Source organism: Solenopsis invicta, chromosome 7 (assembly GCF_016802725.1).
Source record: "Solenopsis invicta isolate M01_SB chromosome 7, UNIL_Sinv_3.0, whole genome shotgun sequence".
Taxonomy (NCBI): domain Eukaryota; kingdom Metazoa; phylum Arthropoda; class Insecta; order Hymenoptera; family Formicidae; genus Solenopsis; species Solenopsis invicta.
Window position 1 is genome coordinate 18,126,946 of NC_052670.1, and position 16,200 is coordinate 18,143,145.

The following is a 16,200-nucleotide window of genomic DNA, read 5'->3' on the forward strand; positions in this document are numbered from 1 at the left end:
ACTCGAGAATTAAATTTAATGATACGGTGCGCAACTTAGGGCTGTACCTAACTAGCAACCTTAATTGAGCCGATCAAATTTGTGGTATTGCAAACAGAGTTAACGGGGTTCTCTGGCGCCTTAAATATCACAAGAACTGTCTTTCATGGCTTCTTAGAATCTTAGGCTAATTACATCACTACCACTCCCCATTTTTGATTATTGCGCAGCCGTGCTAACAGATCTGACCGGGTAACAGAAACTTAAACTTAAGCGCATGAACGTATGTGTCCGTTTTATCTTTGATCTTCGACGAGACGATCATATATCCCCATTCTACGAACAACTCGGATGGCTGACCGCCGATGACCGGAGAGAATGTTTGACCTGCAGTCTAGTATATGTTCATCGACTCAGGCTCTCCTCCTTTCCTCGCTTGTAACTTCCAGCCCTCCTTCTGTTCCCTTTTCCACCTTCGCTCCACCTTCACTCCCTCTGATCTTGCTATCCTACCCTGCCAAATTTCCACGTCTCAACACTCTTTTATCTACACCAGCTGCACGAGGTGGAATTCTTTCCCACCTCGCATAAAGGCTGCAAATTCGCTAAAGCAATTCAAGCAACTACTCTTCGGTCATCTACGGAGGAGGGGGGCGATCCAACCTCAACCTCAATCACAACGCATCTAAGCGCGAGCACACGAGTGCTGTAGAGCACTCGCCCTTTCTCTTCTTCTAATATCACTACGCTTTGAGCATATATACTGTTTCGTTCTCGTTTCAATGTTCGGTACGGTTATTATTCTGCGCTATACTTCTACACTTCTATTTCTTTTTTTTTTACGCGTCTACTACTGCACATATGGTTCTGGTTTTTATCTTTAATTTTAATTAAATTTCTTAATTTTGTTACAGTTATAAGTTTGCATTATTTTTCTTTTCTTTCACTTTATACATTCTGTTTTATATTTTTAATTTACTTAAGTTTTCTGTCTATCTTACACATCTCGCTATATTTCTAGTATGCAAATTCTTAGAGGAAATGCTCCTAGTCAGTCAGTCCCCTCCCTCTCTCTCCCCCCCTCACCCTTTTCCTCTCCTTTTCTCTCCCCTTTCTCTCCCCTCCCCTTTTCTCTCTCTCTCACTTTCTCTCTTTCTCCCTCTCCCTTGTATATACATACATACATACATACAGTGGTGGTCATGAAAATAGAGCCATTAACAAAGAAAAGAATTAATGATGAAAAGTAAATACTGAAGTTTAAATTTATACTAAATTTATTTCATCATATCATTTATTTTAAACATAAGAAACTAAAAACTAATTTTTATTTTATTGCAATCTATATTTAAAAAAAAAAAATAAACTAATATAAATGCATCAAATTCGTTGGTCATAAAAATAAAGTCATAACAAGGAAATAGCACTGAAACATTTAAAACTAGTTGATATAGAATTTTGTTATTAAATTAGTTCTGTACATTTAATATTTTGTCGTGTAACTACAATTTTTAATTATTACCTTACAATTCCTTGACATAATCTCAACAAGATTGCGACTTTGTTTAACGGGTATAGACATCCATTTTCTTTGTATTTTTTCCCACAGTTGATTTTAATTTCAAACTTTATGTTTAGAAATAGTAATCTTTAAGTCTCTCCACAAATCAAGCGAGTTGAGATCTGGTGATTGAGAAGGCCATGGTATCATACTTTATGATCCTTAAAAAGTTATTTTGCCTTCTTAAAAGTGTGTTTGAGATCGTTATAATTTTGAAATTTCTATATAAGTGTCATGTTCCCCTTAACAAAAAGCAGTTTAATAGTTTCAAGAATTCGTACATATTTATTTTGATTCATAGTATTTTTAATCCAATAAATTGGACCAACTCCGTACCATGAAAATGTTTTCCATAACTTTATATTACCACCGTCATGTTTTACAGTCTTTATAGTATACTTTGGTAGCAATTCTTGATTTGGTGGCCTTCTCACATAATATCTTCCATCAGATCTCATCACATTTATTTTAGTTTTGTCTGACCGTAAAACATTTCTCTAGTTTTTAATTCCTTCTGGACTACTCTATTCCACACAATTTTTTGCAAATTGTAAAATCTGCATTTCACATTCTTAGAACTTAAATATGGAACTTTCCTAGCTGCTGTACCATTTAAGTAATATTCTTGGATTCTTCATCAAACTCTACGTGCACTTATAGAAAAATTTAATTCATTTTTGATTTTATTTGATGACTTGAATGAATCTATCTTAGAAACACGTACAATATTACAATCAATTTCAGATGTAGTTTTTTGGTTTAAATCTCGAGTTTTTTCGTTATTTTTTAGTCTTAATACATTTTCTACCATTTTTCTAAAGCAACCAATAATTTTTGCAATTCTCCCATCAGCTCTACAATGAATATTTCGTCCCATTTTCTCTGCATTTTGAAATAATTTACTACATTGCATTACAGTATTACTATACCTAATCTATTAAATCACATTAATAATTTTAACAAATTATTTTTATGTTAATTAACTTATCTTAATAATTTAACTCTATTATTATGACCAGACTATTTATAGCACAGAGTACTTTAGGATTTTCTCAATATGACATGAACCTTATTTCGGCAGTAGTTCGTTATGTTTTTTATAAATTGCTGTTATTTGTACTGTTATACCCAGTACAACCACGGTAATAACAAGCAGAACAACAGGAAATTGTGATTTCTATTACTATGCATACGCGTAACGTATTCAAATTCCGCATACGCAAAACAATTGAAAGATGCTGATGGTCTGTTGGGCTTCCGGCCCAAAATACCATCGCGCTACGCCAGCTACTACTGAGTCGCTTTCCGGATTTCGGCTAAGCGTGGAAGCTGCATGCTGCAGGAATACGATTGGCCGAACCAAATGACAGATTTCTGCATAGATTCTGCATAAATGTTGCGGCAAAATCGGAAAGCGACAGAAGAGTCTAACGAACAGCTGTCCGATGTGTTACTTGCCGTGCGTGACTTACACGTCGAGTTTGTAACACAATCTGGAAATAAGAGCCGACCTATATATACCGGGCCGTCCGGGAAGAAAGAGTACAAATAATATGCCTCGACGCTGAGCAAGTGTAACCGGAAGCATTAAGAGAAATATACATTTATATTAACGTTGAAACAGCAAATGTTTTACCTTCGACCACCAAGCAGCTCTTCCTAAGAGTCCTAACTCCTAAGGCGCTGTAAACGATCCCGAAATACCTACCGACGTGTTTGGACCACCACCGGGCACGACAGAAGTTTGGTGGCAGCGGTGAGATCACGCTCAACAAGACGGTACATCCGCAAGTCGTAACGACGACAACCGAGCTGAAGAGCCAGAAAGCAGCATGCCTGACAACGGAGACATCACCTGCGAGACCACAACAAGAAGCAGAGAACCTAGTACCACAAAAAACGAGAACGAGAACGAGACATCAGGATCGCCGACTTACCTCAACAGTCAGCGCGCCGCAAGCTGAGCCAGCTGAGGAGAAGCAGATAAGCAGTGCAACTCGACAACATGCGAGCGATTACGGTGATTCTATTGTAAGTTAGAAAATTCTTTTGTAAATGCCCAGAAGGAGACGCATTCCTGAAGGGGCACATAGTGACAGACATACAAACGATGTTAGGTCAGACTCTTCATCGTCCTCGATAAAAATTGCGGCAACCGCGTTAGAAAAATTTCGCAACACAGTTAATAGAGTATTAAACAAAACGGCGAGCGAGACAAACAATACAGACTTCGTTATAACAAATAGAGAATTTTCGATAAATTTGTACGATTTTAGTCTATTAAACATGGACGGACAAGCCGGTACCTCGACGCAACAAACCGACGCCCTAACGGTACGCTCTCCCGTCGGAACGTCGAGAAATCTAATTGCCGACGCAGCAGAGAGTGCAACGCAAAACCCAAAAAATACAACTCAACAATATACTAAGTCTGAAGTAACTCAAAGAACAATTTACAATTTGCCCATGACGGAAAACTACTTAATGCATGAATTATTGTGCGAAATAAAAGAACTGCGGGTATCGCTCACAGAAAATGCGCCAGAATTAGGAGCTCCGCCTAAGGAACCGATGCGAAAGTCGGTAAGCTTTCATAAACATGCACTCGATCTTTCCTACAAACGATCGATGCATAATATCAGAAATCAAAGAGGATCAACTGTCAGCTTCCTCATACTAAAAGATGCTTGTAATATAATTCTTGATATAGATGGGACATCTCGGAACCGCGTGAAAAAATCTTTAAACGCAAGTTTCTTTGCGATGAAAAATGTACATCCTGTGGAAGAACATGCACTACTCGAGGCAGTACTTTGTACAAAATTCAAAGGAAAAGCCATGACGGACTTTCAAACGCAAGACATCCAGAATTACGAGCAATTAAAGAGAGAATTAGAAAGAGAATACCTAGGAAAGCGGAGTACTGGACACTTGCAATTAGAGTTTAACTCTCTAAAACAGAAATATAATGAAAGTGCGCAAGATTTTGGTCGCCGACTGAAAATCTTGGCAAATGACCTATATGAATCGGTAGAAAAGGGCAAAGAGTACACCCAGGCAAGCCATCCTAGATACCATAAAGGAACACGTTTTGCATAATTATCAAACGGGATTGCGTGAGGATATTAAACATCTCGTACGTACTCAGCGTTTCTCAACGCTAGTAGAGGCGATAACTGGCACTACCGCGAAAGAGAAAATAAAAGGGCCAAGTAATCGCAATCCAAATTTCTATCAAATGAATAAATCTGAGTTCCGAGAATGGATACCCTCGTATGAAACACCGCAATGCAGAAAATTCGGAAAAACAGGGCACTATGGGTAAGACTGCCGTAGTAGCCAAAATACTTCTCATTAGCGAAACCAGAAAATCGCTCTCATATAAACACATTTGAAAAGTTTTGCAATCATTGCAAAAAAAAGGCCACCCGCAAAGAATGATGGTGGTTAAACAATCAAAAAGACACCTCAACCTACTGAAACAGTAATAAAGCGGAAAAAAGACGAGCAATAAAGAAGAAGACAGAGATGCAGAAACTAAGGAAACGTTGCGCACTGCCGCCGAGTGTCGAGTGTCACATTTGTGACACTCACCGAAGGAAAATACCAAGGTGGATATGATATCTCTGCTTGTAATAAAGGCTAAAAGAAATTGCATCACTTTCTTGCTCAATATAGGAGCAACTATCTCTATTATAAAATTAAAAACATTAAGAGATGAGACCATGATAAAAGAAAAAAAGATCGAATTAACTGGGATAACGGACTATTCAATTACTACCCTTGGAAAAACGTACATACATGTGTACGTACAAGACGGAAAAATAAGCCACCCAGTATATGTAATAAAAGACGAGCCTTTAGAGTATGACACAATACTCGGAGTCAACTTCGCCAGAAAGATATAATATGATATGCGATTATAGATCGAGAAAAGTAATCATAAGGAAAACAAACTTTAAATTATTTCCATATCAAAAAGTGATGCTAGAACCACAAAGAGAAACTATGGCGCAAATATCGACAAATCGAAATAAAACCAGAATAACAAAAACAGAAAAAATAAGACCAGGAGTTTATATTATCTGGTCGAATCTAATAAGTTCACATGCCCCGTGAATACATTAAATACCACGAAAAAAGAAATAGAAATCCAAGCACCACAAGTGAATATAGAAAAAATAACAAACAACAGCGCAATGGAGCAAACAATAAATAAATTTGAAGAAAAGGATGAAATAAATAAAGAGACAAGACACTTGTCGAAGAAATACACGGAAGGAAAGAGAAATTAAAAGAACTTATAAAAATAAAAAAGTCAAGGTTAAACAACAGAAACTCACAATCAGACGATAAAATGAAGAACAAAAAACAAAAGGCAAAAATCCATTTTAACAAGAAAGCTAATGAGGAAAAATTTCGAATAAGACATCAAGTACTATTCGATAAAACCCTACGAAGAGGAAGATCGAAAAAACTTGACTCTCAATAAACAGAGCCATATACTGTAATCAAGAAACACAGCGATGTAAATTATACAATAAGGCGAAGCCAAAAAAAGATACGCGTATACGCAAATAGATTCAATAACAATAAGTCATTAATACACAATGCAAACAAATAAAAAATATATATATACGCGCGAAATAATAACATAAAAAATATAATAACAATAAAAACATTAATAATAATATAATGAAATAGTAATAAAAGTAATTATATAATACAAACATATACAATTACATGTAAACAAATATACAAAATAAGAGAGAAGAATATTATAATTAAATAAAACTCACCAGTGATGAACAAATAATTTGATAGTCCAAACAAAGTGGAACCAGAAATGTAAAATAAAACAAAAATAGTTAAAACACTATGCAAATATCCAGTAAAGGAAAAAAAACACAAATTGAAAACTACACTAAAACTAAACTACAAAACTAAATATTATCAAAAGCAAACTAATCAGAATCTTCGTCACTCGACACATTAAAGTTCTCAAGGATAGCGTCGACATCCTCAGGCACCACTACCCCAAGCCAGGGATTGTCATTGTCCTTTGCCTCCTCATCAGAGAAAACACCATTAAATAAGTCAGGCTCCTCAGGAAGCTTCTCAAAATCGTCGATATCGTCGACATCTTTGCCGGCAAGATCGCCAAATATGGCTCCAATATCCTCCAGCAACGGAGCGTCTAGGCGCTGCACCTCCTTATCAGCTTCCGATTCATCATTAGAGAGACGAAGATTACTATCAGCATCATTGACAAACATCTCGGCAGCAAAATGTAGCTCAAGAAGTTTAGCATCAATACCGAGATCCCCAAGATCGCCAGTATCACCAGTCTCCAATTCCTTGTCGTAGAAAGTTACTAAATAATACATTTTTTATGAACAAACAGTAAGACAGTCGGGAAGAGACTGAGAAGAAATAATGAGCATAAGCTGTAGAGAGAAAATGATAATCAAAAAGCTGCATCAGCAGAATAAAAAATCATTAGAAGAAAGTAACACCAGGTAGTAAACCTGATAGCCAAATAAAGAGACGTCACTTGATGACCGATAGTCATCAAAAATAGAATTTCAAGAACCTTCTTGGTTCCAGAGGTTCTTTAAAATATTCAGAGAAAAGAGTGAATTTATCCTAAACATTAATAGAAAAATCTCTATGAACCTCCACAATCACCTCGATAAACGGCAGACAAAAAAATATTTTTAAAAGCAACAGCGACGAAAAGACGAACAAACCGAGAATAAATTTTATTAAATAAAATATAATTATCAGTAAAAATGATAACATGAAATAAAAATCCTGATAATTACAAGTTATATACCATATGGACCAGCGTATAGGGAGCGAAACAAAATCCCGTATTATCAGAAGAAACAAAAAAATCAGCAAGCAACAAGCCGTATGAAGTAGAAGAATTTACTCACTATCCAGGGATATATTATGAAAAATTAGGAGAATTAATCGGCGATGCCTGCTCCATACATGATGCCTTCCTGCTCATCGTAATAGTCATTTTGGGCAGATTGCATGTCTTTGAGGGCAGTTCTTCGCTCTTTTGATGCATTGAGGCTTTGACGGTTCGCGGCTTGAATGCGATTGCGGTCACGTAATTGTGCGATTTCAAGTGCATTTCTTCCGATGGCTTTCGATAATCAATTTACAACTATTTGTATACTAATTCTACATACTTAAGGTACTCGAAAATGATGTTTTTGAAAAATCAACAATTTTGAAAAAATAGACCCACAAAGTGGCCTTAAAATTGTAACGAACCGCCTTCCGACTCCCCCCCCCCCCAGACCGCCGAACCGTCCGAACCGTCCGGCCGAACATCCGCCGGACGGCAGTTAAACGGCGCATAGCGCCTAGTAAATATTAGAACATCGGAGCAAACGAGCGATCGCTCCTGCACTCTCATCTTCGCGCACACGCGCTCTCGTTCCCGCGCCGTCCACAGCCACGCTATGCGAGCGTGGTCCGAAGCGAGAGACCCGAGATCGAGTGGCGGGGATGCTGCCGCCGGACCGCTCCGCCGTAACGCGCCGCGCATCCCCCTTGCCTCGATTCTCGGGTATATAAGGCGACGTTCGCCGGAGGCAGAGACCTGATCCGTTTCTGGCCGGTCCGCCGAACAGAAGCTTCCCCAGGTTGTTACTGAGATCGAGCGCCTCGGTCTCTGCTAAGTTACTTAGCTAACAACCGCTTCCGAGTCCGATTCTAGAACCGCTTCCTGACTCGTCAACCTGGGCTCAAGAACAACTTAGGCCCCGTCAAGCCACTTGACACGAAGGCGATTCTCCATCCGCCCCGCCTCCCGAGTCCGACGCCACCTCACGTACGGGGGTACGGTGCTCCGTGCCTCCACCAAGCGCACTTGGCGTGAGGGGGTGTCCTCCGGCAAACATTCGCGGTCTTAACCGCAACGGGCCGCGCATACGAACCGCCGAGAATACACGGATCCGTGTATGCACCGCGCTCACCGCTCCCCGCGCCGCGCCACCGCCGAACGTCACGGCTACAATAACAAGGCCGCCGGGATTCGCAGAAAAACACGCGACCAAATTCCACGAACCGCGTCTCACGCGACAGGTGAACCTGTAAATAGATTCCCGTGTATATAGACTACGCCGAGCCGAATTTCTATGTCACGTCCGTCCGCGCGCTTAACCGATTTAACTCTGGATATCTGTATCGCGTCCGTCCGCGCGTCTAGAAGATTTAAGTTTGTACCGCGTCCGTCCGCGCGTCTCGTAGATTTAAGTTTCTAAATGTTTGTATCGCGTCCGCCCGCGCGATCAGACACAAGTCTCTGTACCGCATCCGTACAACCGCCGATGTCAATGTAACGACGTCTAATAGAATAAACACGTTGATATTTTCCATCGTTAAGAAACGTCTAATTCCTCCAAGCGACCTTTCGCGCCCGATCCTGTACCGTCGACCGTCCGTGCGCGAAACACGGTCGTTACAAAATAATAAACCAGTCTAATACATTTTACATATTATAAAATACAAATAGTTATAGAAAACTACGTGCCTCCGTTTTTTTTCCCGGCGGGGGAAGAGGGTTGTACCCAGTACACCCACGGTAATAACGCGCATAGCAACAGAAATTAAGATTCTTATTGCTATGCATACGCTCAGCGGATTCAAATTCCGCATACGCAAAAGAATTGAAAAACGCTGATGGTCTGTCGGGCTTCCGGCCCGAAATACCATCGCGCTACGCCAGCTACTGCTAAGTCGCTTTCCGGTATTCGAATTTTGGCTAAACGTGGAAGCTGCATGCTGCAGGAACACGATTAGCCGAACTAAATAACAGATTTCTGCATAAATATCGCGACAAAATCAGAAAGCGACGGAAGAGTCTAACAAACAGCTGTTCGGTGAGTTACTCGCCGTGAGTGACTTACACGTCGAGTAAGCTTGTAAAACAGTCCGGAGATAAAAGCCGACCTATATATACCAGGTCGTCCGGGAAGAAAGAGTACGAGTCGACACTGAGCAAGTGTAACTGGGAGCATTGGGAGAAATATACATTTATATTAACGTTGGAACAGCAAGTGTTTTACCTTCGACTACTAAGCGGCTCTTCCTAAAAGTCCTAAGTCCTAAGGCGCTGTAAACGTCCCGAAATAACCACTGACGTGACTGGACCACCACCGGGCACAACAGTATAATAAACTATATTACCGACAAATGGAAACAAACGGGTAAAATAATAAATTTATTAATTTTTATATAGATGGCTTTATTTTTATGGCCACCACACATATGTGTGTGTGTGTGTGTGTGTGTGTGTGTGTGTGTGTGTGTGCGCGCGGCGAGACAAGTGACGTTGTTTGATTTTGCACGGCGCGATAGTCTGAATCAGCTGCACCGCATGTACAAACACTGCACAAATTAAATATGTTTTTTATCAAATGTGTAAGGGGAAACTTTAGCTAAAATAACACATTTGATTTTTGCAGTGTATGTACACCCATGGAATTTGATTCTGTCGATGGGGAAATTTCCCAAACTAAGAAGTCGCTATCTTTTTACATACTTACAGTTTATGATTAACGTAACGATCAATAAAATCTAGTCGTTACATTAATCATAAACTGCGAGTATGTAGAAAGTGGTGACGTCTCAATTTAGAAAATTTCCCCTTGGACAGAATCAAATTCTATGGGTGTACACGCGGTGCGGCAAATTCAGACCGTCGCGCTGTGCCAATTCAAACAACGATGCGTCAGCTTTCCCATTGGAGGCCGTTAATTATAAACTAGGCGCAATGGCGCGGCGTCACCGCACATTAGCTTAGACGTTTTAATTTATAGTTTGGTAATTATAGCGAATATCGCAAAATGGTATAAGACTATTTTGTGTTTTTCCGTCTCCACTATGTTCTCAAAGTGGTAGGTTTCCTAGTTTCTAGACACCCTGTGTGTACACACACACACACACACACACACACACACACACACACACACACACACACACACACACACACACACACACACACACACACACACAGGGTGTCCCATTTTAAATGATCCAGTCAAATATGTCGAAAATTAAACTCAGTAGACAAAAATATTTGAGACAAAAGTTGTATGATTTTGAGGGGGACATAAGATGGTGTCATTAATTTGACCTTGAATAGTTGCTTGAAGGTCATGTAAAGAACACCTTCAATTTTTTTAAATAGGGCTGCCTACTTTTTATTACATATTCTTGTAACTTATCTCGAGACCTTTCCAAAACTTTACAAGAAAGTTTATTTTCGTTGAGTACTTTCCGAGTTGTGGGACTTAAAAGTTCTAATGTATTGCAACTTTCAAGCGTCACAACTCGGAAAGTACTTAACGAAAATAATCTTTCTTGTAGTACTTTGGAAAAGTCTCAAAATAAATTACAAGAATATGCAATAAAAGATACAATATTAGAGTATCGGTATTTTCCTAATTCAAGGGTATCGGTACTACCCTAACATTCTATATTTTTTATTGCATTTTCTTGTAGTCGATTTCGAGAGGTTTCCAAAATACTTTAAATAAGTTTATTTTTGTTAAAGATTTTTCAAGTTATGACGCTTGAAAATTACAATATACCGTGGACTTCAAGCCTCACAACTTGAAAAGTACTCAACGAAAATGAACTGTTTTGTAATGTTTTGGAAAGGTCTCGAGATAAGATACAAGAATATGTAATAAAAAATAGGCAGTACCATTAAAAAAATTGAAGTTGACTTTCACGTAACCTTCAAGCAACTATTCAAGGTCAAGTTAATGACACCATCCTATGTCTCCCTCAAAATCATACAACTTTTATCTGAAATATTATTGTCTACTAGATTTAGTTTTTGAGATATTTGGCTGGATCATTTAAAACGGGACACCCTATATGTGTGTGTGTGTGTGTGTGTGTGTGTGTGTGTGTGTGTGTGTGTGTGTGTGTGTGTGTGTGTGCGCGTGCGTGCGTGCGTGTGCGTGTGTGTGCGCGTGTGTGTGTGTATATATATATATATATATATATATATATATATATATTGTCACGCACTTTTCGGACGCCGGAGAGCAACGGCGAAGTGCGCGATCAAACAAGGTAGCGGAGACGCTACACAAAGCGCGCGCGAGAGCGACGAGAATACCGACAGCTAGATTCCAACCAGATCGCGAAATTGGGCGCCAGACGCGATTACGCCGGTCGCGTCGCCGGGTTCACTTTTCCACGCTAAACGCCAATTCGTATCACGCGATAACTCGTTACACAAAAGCGGAATCGTCGCTCGCACGCGGCCAGCTAGCTCCTCTAACCGGTAGAGGGGCGGGGTAGCGGAGACAGGGACGAAGCGGCTCTCTTACTGGAGGAGACGGGTAGGCGAGAAATTAAGCACGATCAGGCCGATATAACAGACAGAGATAACCTGTATTGTAGCATATGACAGAGACAGAGTAGAATCAAACGCAACGAAATCATCAGTCGACGCAAGCAAAGAACGGAAAAGATAAAGAGAGTTAACGAAAACGAATAAGCGGAACGCGAAAATTTACTTAAGTACTACAATGCTTACGCTAGCGGCGCGAACAACGGCGGTTGGTCCCGCGCGGAACGAGACAGCCAATCACGCGCGCTCGGAACAGCGCGGCGAGAACATACTCGGCGAACTTTCGCTAACGGACCGCAATTGATTCAAACGCAATGCGATCCAAGATACCCGGTGACGGCAATGCCGTCGTCGCGGTCACAATGCACAATTCTCGCGAAGACGCGCGACACGACAACGCACCGATAACGCGGACGGTCGTGTGATCACGGCCGTAACCCGACTCGCGCACGTGCGCGAGGGCTTTGCGGCTTCCCGGGAAGCCGGTCGCCCGCGAGCTTCTACGGCGGGACAGCCGAACACACGCGGCAGCCGACAGCTGGGTGCCCCGACAAGGTCTCACGCTTGAGGTGGAGAGCCGACCAAACACTAAAAAGCAAGGTGCGTTCAATCGCCACGCGGCGGACGCACTCGCACTCGAACCTAAGGGCTCCACCTCAGAACGCGAGCCGGTCGACACCGACAGCTCGTGGCTTTACACGAAGGTTAAAGGGTCACCTCGACGCAGACTCTGGTCCTCCTCCGGGTCCCTCGGGTCCTTTGGGGCTCCTCCACGGGAGGCTCTCGCCAGGCCGGACACTCTCGCCGATCTTCCCGATAGCCACCGCCGATAGCTGTGGCCGATAGCTCGCACTCGCTCGCTCTCCAACGCAACGTACCGCAGGGATCGCCGGGTCGCACGCAAAAGCCGAGAGGATCGCGCTCGATGCGCGATCGATGAGCGCTACCCCTCCTACAGGGTGCGCGATATCCTTGCGCCTAGCGGCGCGGCCTATCAGCGGCCGCCCTTATCTAGCCGTGACGTCACGGCAGCGCAGTATCGGGTCTCCGCAGGTGTCGTGCGGTCCCCGTCGGCATCCGACATCCTCGTCGTTCTCGTCGTCCCTGCGGACGACAGCCGCAGAATTTTCCCAGCGACGACTCTTCGCCGCTACACTCCTTGATGGACAGCCGGCATTCGACGGCCCTCGTCCTGGCCGTTCGTCCGCCCCAGCCTGTCCACCAGCTGTGCCACTTGCGAGCCTCCCTTGCGTGGCGCCTAGCTGTCGCCACGTCTCATCTCCTCCTCTCCGTCGGCGTTTTCCGGTGCGCCGGCCCTGGACGATCGCCCTCTCCTTTCCCGGCCGCTGTCCGTCTCCCTCGCCGCGGCTGGTCCTTCGGCAGCGCTTGTCGAGATGCCCGCGGTTACATAAAAGAAGCCGCGAATAAATAAAGGAAATAACACGCAACGCAGTCCCGCCGGAGATTTCGCTCTCTCGATGAGTGCCCGACCCGGTCTTACGCGCCTCCTTGCGCTATGCTCAGGCGGAGGACGAAGTGGCGAGGCAGATAAAACTGCCACGTCACAATATATACAGGGTGATTCAGAACGACCCATGTGCTGCTGTAAAGACATGTTCTTAAATAAATTCTGAGACGATCTTTCCTGTACGAAAATTTTGTCCGACGCTTACTTTTTGAATAATTAGAGAATAAAGTTAGCGAATCACGGGCTGTGTACATATGTTAGACAAAGACGGCGCAACTCAACGTTCAACACGGGTAAGCGCTACACACACACACACACACACACACACATACGCACGCACGCACACGCACGCACGCATGCACGCACGCACACGCACACACACACACACACACACAGGGTGTTCATTAATGGTTGTCCCCATGTTTCACCATAGGAGCACGCATTTGTTATGTCAAATATAGTAATATGTTAGAAATACATATCCGTCGGTAAATCATGCTCCTATGGTAAAAAGTGGGACAACCATTAATGAACACCCTGTGTATGTGTGTGTGTGTGTGCGCGTGCGCGCGCGTGCGTGCGTGTGTGCGTGTTTGGGTGTGTGCGTGCGCGCGCGCGCGGTGTGTGTGGGTGGGTGGGTGTGGGTGTGTGCGTGTGCGCATGTGTGCGTGTGTGCGTGTGTGGGTGTGTGCGTGTTTGGGTGTGTGCATGTGTGAGGGTGTGCGTGTGTGCGTGTGTATGTGTGTGTGTGTGTGTATATATATGGTATATGTATGTTATCTTTTTTTTATAGACGATATTGTGAACATGACAACCTGGCCAAGCTCTATATGCGAAAAGATATGGTGGGTTATCACTTGGCCCATTAATCTGGCATTACTTGTTACTATTCCCGATTGTAGAAGAAGCAAGCTGAAATCTTGGTATCCTTTTACATTCATCATGTGTGTAATGTGGATTGCGTCTTCATCCTACGTTATTGGATGGGTCATCACTATTATCGGTGCGTATTGCCAAACTCAGTAAACACAAGTTATGTGTTCACTTTATAATAGCTAGAGGAAAAAGTGGTACTATAAGCCGTGTAGATATGAGAATAAATTATCTTCATTATTAAGTAACGAATTACTCGTAATTATCCTGATAACAATTGACGACGGCTCACAATTGCCCTCACACGTGATTATCATATTGTTTGTGCAAGAATCCCAGGCAAAAATATTCTTCTATTGTTTCTGTTATTTTGCAAAAACGATTTGTGAAAAAATATCAAAGCAATTTATCCATATCATATTAGTAAAAAAATCGACAAAAAACTGCAGACAATATTGAAGAGAAAATGCAGATAAATTTCCAGATTACAATATTGTAAAGAAATTGGAAGAACATTTTTATGCTGTGACGTACTTTTCCTGCACTCGCCAGGTGCAGGAGAGTACGCCTAATAAAAAAGGAAAGGAGGAGGAGCGGTAAACAAAAATTTCTCAAGCTTAATTAGTAATTGGGCGCCAGGCGCGATCTCTCGCACCATTTCACGAAGAACGGTAAATGCGTGACACGGCAAGACGGATGTCGCTGCCCACGGCTTGCTCCGCAAATGGCAGAGGGGCCTAGTTCTTAACCCTTACGCACACCAATCCTGTAAAATACGGAAACACATTTTTGGGTTTGGGAGACTTTTTCAACTTTGAGAAACTATAACTTTGATTACAATCAATTTTTCTACGATTTTTTTTTTTAAACAAAAGTTCAGAATCTGAGGAGTGTGACTGCACAACCAGCATGCCGAAAAATAATTTATTGTGAAGTAATAAAAGAAAAACCATTAAGCAAAAATTAGAAATTGGTCAAAAATCCACTTTTCTTTTAAAAAATCATATGCAACAAAAAATGTTTAAGGACTTTTATATACGGCGTTTTAAAGTTAAAGAGTCACACTTTCAAAATAAAAGTTGGCAAAATCATTCCTTTTAAAAAGTATAGTTATGTAACATGGAGAATATGTGGTATTTTGGACATCTAAAAATTCATTTAAAAATAAAAAATCATATTTTTGCAATAAAAAACTTTGAAGAACTTTACAATACGGCGTTTAAAAGCTAAAGATTCATACTTTCAAAAAAAAATTATATCATTGTCATTTCTATTAAAAAATGTACTCATGTAACAAGGCAAATATAAGGTATTTTTGATTAAATCGTGTCTAAAATTGAAAATTGATATGTTTTATGATATATTTCGGAAAAACTCCCTTTTCTACAACATTTTATAGTATTCCAACTTTAGACAAAGTATATGCGAGTAACATCCGCAAACCGACCTGTTCGAACGTATTTTGTCCAGTATTTTTATGTAAAATACTCACAAAAAAACTTTCACTTACACACTACGAGGTGTGTTCAAAAAGTATCGCGAATTTTGAATTTTCGCGGGTTACGTACATTCGAATTTCGATCTTTTTGTGACGTTATGTTGGTACTCATGTCTCTCACTTATGCCGACAAGCTCGGCCATTTTGAATGTTCACTTAATTGTTGATAGCTGCTTTGCTTGCACGTGTTTTGGATCGTCTTCGATTTTTACCTAGTCAAAAAAATGGATCAAAGAACCTGTATCAAATTTTGTGTGAAAAACGAAATTAAGTGCGCGGATGCATTCCGAATGTTGACTGTGGCATACGGAGAAGCTACCTTGGACCGAAGCAACGTTTATCGGTGGTACAAAATGTTCTCAGAAGGCCGAGAAGATGTGAACGACGAAGAGCGTGCCGGACGCCCGAGCACTTCAACAACAGACGAAAAA

General features: G+C 41.5%; 1 protein-coding gene across 1 annotated transcript in view; it reads left to right on the plus strand.

Annotated features, from left to right (window-relative positions):
• Positions 1–16,200, plus strand: part of LOC105200671 (sodium/potassium/calcium exchanger 3) — a 192,178-nt gene that overhangs the window by 118,239 nt on the left and 57,739 nt on the right. The window contains exon 7 of the mRNA XM_039451622.1: positions 14,192–14,401. Within this exon, the coding sequence (XP_039307556.1) occupies positions 14,192–14,401 (210 nt within the window). The remainder of the gene's footprint in view (positions 1–14,191; positions 14,402–16,200) is intronic.